The sequence below is a fragment of the Nicotiana tabacum genome, chromosome 23 (genome assembly GCF_000715075.1).
Source record: "Nicotiana tabacum cultivar K326 chromosome 23, ASM71507v2, whole genome shotgun sequence".
Lineage (NCBI taxonomy): Eukaryota > Viridiplantae > Streptophyta > Magnoliopsida > Solanales > Solanaceae > Nicotiana > Nicotiana tabacum.
The window spans coordinates 98,117,846-98,125,121 of NC_134102.1; the positions used below are offsets into that span (position 1 = coordinate 98,117,846).

The 7,276-nt window shown below is 34.8% G+C and overlaps 1 protein-coding gene across 1 annotated transcript; it reads left to right on the forward strand.

Annotated features, from left to right (window-relative positions):
* The first annotated feature begins 3,253 nt into the window (after positions 1 to 3,253).
* Positions 3,254 to 6,950, forward strand: LOC107832849 (vacuolar-processing enzyme gamma-isozyme-like). The gene is made up of 9 exons (NM_001326286.1): positions 3,254 to 3,465; positions 3,577 to 3,741; positions 3,845 to 4,001; positions 4,137 to 4,222; positions 4,407 to 4,591; positions 5,132 to 5,180; positions 5,452 to 5,661; positions 6,205 to 6,411; positions 6,613 to 6,950. Exons 1-9 carry the CDS (start codon positions 3,295 to 3,297, stop codon positions 6,748 to 6,750), a joined length of 1,368 nt encoding a protein of 455 aa, NP_001313215.1. The 5' UTR covers positions 3,254 to 3,294; the 3' UTR covers positions 6,751 to 6,950.
* Positions 6,951 to 7,276: the final 326 nt, after the last annotated feature.

The window sequence follows — 7,276 nt, forward strand, 5'->3', positions numbered from 1 at the left end:
GAGGTCAAAGCCAGGTCCCGTACCCAACTCTTAAGGTTAGGAACTGCAATGGGCATCCAAGCAACCGCTACATCACAGAAAATGATATCGGTGAGAAAGTAACGAAGAAGCAAAACAATAAGAGCTAACAGTAGAATTATACTTACGCTTCATGTTCCATTCCTTGGGGAATGGAATTTTCTCGGCCAAAATTAGGTCGAAAGTCTTCACTCGAATGAACATGCCCATCCTGGCTTGGTCTTTGTCCTCGTCTATGCTCGAGAACAGCACTTTAGTAGCCCCGCACTGGAGTTTTATTAACCCACCTCGATAGAGGCGGGGCTGTACAATCTAATGAGGTGGTCGAGGGTGAAAGGCAGCCCATCGACTCTGTTCACAAAAAAACGGATCAGAATAACGATCCGCCAAAAAGAAGGATGGATTTGGCCTAGAGTTATTTGGTATTGGCAGCAAAAATCGATGACAACAGGATCGAGGGGGCCCAACGTGAAAGGGTAAGTATACACACTTTAAAACCTTTTCACATAAGTAGTAATATCTTCTTCGGGAGCCAGGATTATCACTTCTTTGTTCTCCCGGTTACAATCTTTCCTTAACTGCTCGAGGTATCCCTTAGTTATCGAGCACATATACCTCGATACTGGTTCACATAGAACAGGAACCGGCGATACTTTATCGATCTTAAAATCAGAAGTAAGAACACACCCCCCCGGGGAATGCACTCCTCCGGTTGTGGCTCCACCGGTGTTTTGTCGCCGGCAGGCCACGAAGAAGAAACACTTTCTTTTTGGGGAACGGTTTTCGACGTTTTCATCATTTGGATTTAAAGATTGAAAATAGAAAGAGATGACAAAGATTTGGGTTTTTAAAGGGAGATTTTGCAGTGAAAATCACAAATTTACAGACGAACTCAGAAGATGCGAGAAAGGACTTAGAAAATTTGGAAATTGGAGATGTAAAAGTGATAAATGGTAAAAATAGGGGCTATTTATAGATTGGGCAATGACGGTTCAATATCAGCAGTGGTCGACCATCGTCTGACACACATTTAATAGCTTGGTAAACTGAACTGACGGGACAACTATCACGTATGTCATGGTCGAGCTCGATGCAAACGTCAGTGTATATCTGATAGTGCCATTGGAAAATCATGTCGTTTCTCGCCACATCCTTCCCGAGAAACGAGGGACTATCTGTATACGGTCAAAACTAATTTCGACCTTCGTACGACTGGTCAAGATGGGAATATAATGGACTGAAGAGCGTCTTCATAATATTGAGATGAGATCCGAAGCAGGTTACCGAGTTTCGAGTTTCAGGGACCGATCAAATACCGAGCTTGAAGTCATTATCGAGCTCGAGTCCAAATCGAACTATGATGCGAAGCGACGTTATCGAGCTTAAGATCCAAAGACCGACCAACACTGAGCCCGAGTCAATACCGGGCCCCGAGTCAAAATTGAGCTCGAGTCAATAACGAGCTCTAAATTTGGAGATCGATCGATATCAAGTCCGATCAAGATCGAGCTAAGGGACAAGAGCCGTTACAACCGCACTAAGGGAGAGAATCTCGGCGGGAATTAGGGAAAAACTAATCAATCATGGGTTTTCCACTATGTATTTTTAATTATATCCAAAATAGGATCCCTCAACTATAAGAGGGATGACTATTATTTCTGTAGGGGAGCCAACTATTAAGACATTGATACACCATAACTCAGATACTGTGGAGACACTCCCATATTGAGAGATTATCCTTTTTGAGCTTTATATATTGAGTCATCTTGCTTATCCATAAATCATCCTCCATTCAACTCTATTTGTATTTCATTCTTTTTAGTCAATATTCGATATTCCAACTTACTTTTACGATTTGTGCTAAGTTATACCACGTACCCTTAGAACTACGTACAAATTCAACTCTATCCATTTTTCGGGTAAACAATACGAAAACGTTATATACACTTTTCAATACTTCTTTATATTAAACGGGTGTTGTAACTTCAAATTTACCCTATGAAATTTTGTAGAGAGCAAGTTTCATTTTTTATTATTAATTTATAATATTTGTGGTTTTGTTGTCTTTTTATCCATTTATGCATGGAGTCTGTTCTGTAACAATTTTCAGCGGTACTTTCTCTTGACATCTTTATATTTTTTTAATGAATGAATAATGCACTGCACACAATCCGTTAGTGACATAAGGGAGCAAGAAATCTTAGGTTCTCTTGTTAGACAAGATTAAAGTTTGAGTGATCTGTTGTAGATCTCATGCGTGCAAGTTGACATCAGTTCACATAACAACGATACTATTTAGGGTTTTATTTGCAATTGATTCCTTTTAGTGCAGAATATTATTGTGTTTTCCTTACCCAATCTTCCAACTAAATGTGATGCCTTTTTGCTCTTAAGTAGTATAAAATTCTTTTTTACAAAAATATAGGAGCTTTGTTATGAATATTGTAAATGTACATTTGCATTCCTTATTCCGATAGAAATATTCATAATGGCCATAATTCTACTACGTATGATCTCCATACGCCATAATGGGGATTGCTCTTCTCCAGAGTTCGCCAATGTATATGCCTATAACTAGAGGCATTGCATTTCATGTTCCTATCCACTTGTATAAATGGATTTACTAAATTTACTTGCCGTCGAAAATTAGTTAAATAAATAAACTAATAATTATTTTAATAAGTTCCGACAGCAAGTCGTAAAATTATTTTGGAAGTCGATAGCCATAGTCCAAACTTAGTGATTTTATTACTCCATTATTCTCTAACTAATTACACTGAATTTAAGGATTAGTAATTGCCGTATGGTCATCAATTTGCGCATTTAAATGGTTTCAAAAAATTTCTAACAGAAAAGGAGACGAAAATGAGAATTAGTAATACAATATAGGAAGCACGATGGTTTTACTCAAACTTATGTATACACAATTACATAGTCTCACATGTAATGTCGTTTTCTCAAATAAGTAGGTAGTTTCTCTCAAAAAGAGTAAGAATTGTTTTTAATGTTCTTTATTCTAACAACTATCTTTGCTATGTTTGATGAATGGTTATTATTAGATTAGACTAACCCCACAGGGTAGCAATACTTCTCAAGAAAAAAACAAATATAGAAAAATTTAACAAACTCTTCGTCAATTCATGAGGAACTACGGGGTCTATGTCCACACGTAGAATGAGACAATTAGTAGGTTAAAAAGCTCTATAAATTAATTTCTCACATCAACTCACTAATCAAAGTAAAGTACTCCAAGTAATTATTTTTAGCGTGTGAAAAATGATTCGAAAAAATGGTGTTGTGCCATTCCTAGTTGCACTTTTTGTCCTAGTTTGTACTGCTGAGGGTCGTAACTTGCTGGAGAGTATTGTTGAAGATGATAATCCGACTGGAACTAAATGGGCTGTGTTGGTAGCTGGATCAAATGAGTGGGATAATTACAGACACCAGGTCATATTTACAATTCTTTTCCTTAGAAATTTAATATTTTGTTACTCCATTAATCACATTAACAATTAGTACATGACGCCTAATGACTTTCAAATTAATTTCTTATTTCAGGCGGATGTATGTCATGCATATCAACTACTGAAGAAAGGAGGTCTAAAAGATGAAAACATCATCGTATTCATGTACGACGATATTGCTTATAATAAAAACAACCCCAGACCTGGAATTATCATCAATAGCCCCCACGGCCATGATGTTTATAAAGGAGTACCCAAGGTACGTACTCTTTTTGCGTGTGTGTAATATTTGTCAAGATATTATTACTTATATCTAATGTTTCTTTATATTTTTTTCGTTTTTATTTTTGTCTGTGAGATAGGATTACACAGGAAAAGATTGTAATGCTGACAATTTTTTCGCTGTTATCCTTGGAAATAAGAGTGCTCTCACTGGGGGCAGTGGGAAGGTTGTGGAAAATGGTCCAAATGATTATATCTTTATCTACTACGCTGATCATGGTGCTCCTGGCCTTATTGGTTTGTCTTACGATGCTTCAGTTTCATTCACCTTTAGTTACCATTATATATTTCTTAAGAACTTAAATAATACTGATTAATTATGATATATACGTATATGAATACTTTTCATTCATTTGTTATATATATCCTTAGGTATGCCTAGTGGAGATGTTGTCTATGCCGACGATCTGAACAGAGTCCTGATTAAAAAACACACTTTTGGAACATATTCAAAATTGGTAACATCCTGGCCCTGTTTCATATATTCATATCTATGCAATTGAGTTATTTATATAAGGTAATTATACGTAATCTCTACAACAAGCATGTAATGGTAACCTGGTAAAAACGAAACTAAGCTAGATCTCACATGTATATAACTTTGTGTTCGTGATTATTAAGTGGATGGGGATGTTTAATTAGGTATTTTACATGGAAGCTTGTGAATCTGGAAGTATGTTTGATGGTTTACTCCCGAAAGGTTTAAACATATACGTAACAGCAGCATCAAAGCCTGATGAGAGCAGTTGGGCTACCTACTGTATTCGTTTAGGTGATGAAGATCAATGCTTAGGAGACTTGTACAGTGTTTCTTGGTTGGAGGATAGGTATGTTAATTAGCTTGTTCTTAATTATTTCAATATAATTCTACCACTTTGGCGAAAAATGGAAACACATAGGAGTGCCATATTAGACTATGAAATGTATAATCTTCATCATATGCTTAAGTCTGGTGAAAATGTGAAACTTCCAATATTCTCACCATGGCTATAGACTTTCTAAATTTTTAAGTTTTATTTCAACAAAGCATTAATTGATGTATGTAAATTGAATAAGTAAAAAAAGGTGCATTGAATAGGCATGAGGAAATTCTATTAATAACCAAGAGAAAAAAGGGAATGGCACAACCAAAATGTGTTATACTTATTAATTATTGTTCCCCGAAAAAAGCTCGAATAATTGACTCCTAGTTTTTGATTTCTTCAATCCGAATAAAGAGATATCTCAAGGTCTATTATTGGGACCAAGGTTGCAAGTTTACAAGAATTCCAAAAATATATGGTTATGAAATTTAAATGATGGCTTTTCAAGCATCCTTCTTAATGTTTGTGAAACTAATTAACTGCACTTGTTCTACTAATGACCAGTGATTTGCACGATCGGCAAGTTGAAACTTTGGAGAAGCAGTATCAGCTGGTAAGATAAACAACATTGTATTCTATGCGTATATATAAACGTTTTATTTAAGCAATGTAGTAATAATAGATGAACAGAATTTCCAAATAAAATATTACCACTATCAATTATTACATCATTCAAAAATATTGTCACATTTCATTTTGCAAAGATTCAAATATCATATAGTAGTTGTCAATTAATTCTTTTAAATTATAAATGTTTTCTTCATTGACTAGTTTCACGACAACTTTCCTAATAAACCTCGTTGGATGGTTTTTATCATTCTCAGGTTCGTAAGAGAACTCTAAACAATGGTACAGAAGAAGGCTCCCATGTCATGCAATATGGTGATTTACATATTAGTGAGGATCCTCTTTTCAGATATATGGGTTCTAATTCTGCAAAAAATAGTTATAATACTTCTAACAACGACGAGTCATGGCTACCCTCAAGGACTGTTAACCAGCGCGATGTTCATCTCATGCATTTATGGTCTAAGGTATATTTCTGCACGAGTTTATATAACTTTCTATATACTATAGTGGACAAGAATTATTTTTGTAAAATAAATATCCATAGAAAATGAGATTAGTAAGCTGAAGAAAAATAGGACAGGTTGACCACAAGTATATGTTAAACCTTTTCCAGTATATATTGCTAGTATAATATGTTGTATAATATTTTAAAGGTAGTATGACCCATTTTTTTGTTTGTTACTATTTATTATATTACGTAGTTCATATTTTTCACAATTTTTCGTCAAATTAAGGATAGAATAGGCGATTAAATTGTGCTAATAGTTGGGGGGGATTTTTCTGAATTTTTGTTTACTGTAGACAGTATGCTCACTTTTTTGTTTTCTATGACAATACGTCAATACCATGTTACTGTTCAGCTTTTACTCCTACTTTCTATGAACTGAAACGTGTTGTCTCTGTTCACATTTTAGTTAAATTTCCAATATATCTACATACTAATTTTGCTATCCAATTAAAGGCTTGCAATATAATTAACTTCCCAATACTTTGTCCAATGATGACAGTTCCGGTCTGCGCCTGAAGGCTCTGCTAGAAAAGCTGAAGCTCATCGGCAACTAAGTGAAGCCTTATCACAGAGAGAAGATGTAGATAACAGTGTGAGACATATTGGAGAAGTTCTGTTTGGAGTTGAGAAAAGTCACAAGTTGCTGAACACTGTTCGACCTGCTGGACAACCCCTTGTTGATGATTGGGACTGCCTTAAATCCTTTGTAAGCACTAAAATATTTAACAAATCTAAGCTGTCAGGATTTATGATAACTTAATCGAACAACTCGTCATGATAATTAGTTCACTAGACATCAAGCAAGAACTTAATTAGTCAATTTACGATAAATTCCCACAATATTACAGTTATTAATTGTTTGTGTAATATTGAGTATATATGACTATAGTTTGATATTTGTGTACAGGTCAAGATATTTGAGTCACAATGTGGAACGTTAACTCCCTACGGAAGGAAACACGTTCGTGGCTTTGCTAACTTGTGCAATGCTGGAATTCGAAGGGAGCAAATGGCTGCAGCAGCTAAACAAGCATGTCCTCCTTAATTAGGGAATTACTTAATTACTGATGTATTATTAAGCAGCTTAATAATGTTATGAACAAGCTATAAGTCATGGTTTGCTTCTCTGCTACAATTATATAATGATTGTCGCTTCATGGGAATATACATATAGCTCATCTTATATGAAAATTTGTAGCTTAATTATGAAATGCTATGAAATTATACGTATTTGGTTGAGAATTTTCAAAGTTGCATTTCCTTGGCTGGTCTATGACTAGCTACAAGACTCGTCTAATGATAAAAAAAACTTCATAAGCTACCTGTTGGCAATAAAACATACGAGAACTCTTACACAAACAAAGCTATAGAAGATATTAAAAGAACGATACTTTTCTGCATTTTAAATCCTTTAAATTTTAAATTAATTTTTATTTTACACTTAATAATATATTTTTATAGCCGCATAAATATAACAATATACTTAAAACAACAAGTTCAAGCGGTACCTTCGTTATGAGTGAAAAGTCGTTCCTTGTCCAACATCTTCGTATAAATGAAACAGAACTATA

Bases quoted from the DNA above. Each gene is read 5' to 3' on its own strand.
- LOC107832849 (NM_001326286.1), top strand. From the start codon at position 3,295: ATGATTCGAAAAAATGGTGTTGTGCCATTCCTAGTTGCACTTTTTGTC. The intron at 3,466-3,576 runs GTCATATTTACA...TTCTTATTTCAG, and splicing joins GGGATAATTACAGACACCAG to GCGGATGTATGTCATGCATA. The intron at 4,592-5,131 runs GTATGTTAATTA...ACTAATGACCAG, and splicing joins GTTTCTTGGTTGGAGGATAG to TGATTTGCACGATCGGCAAG.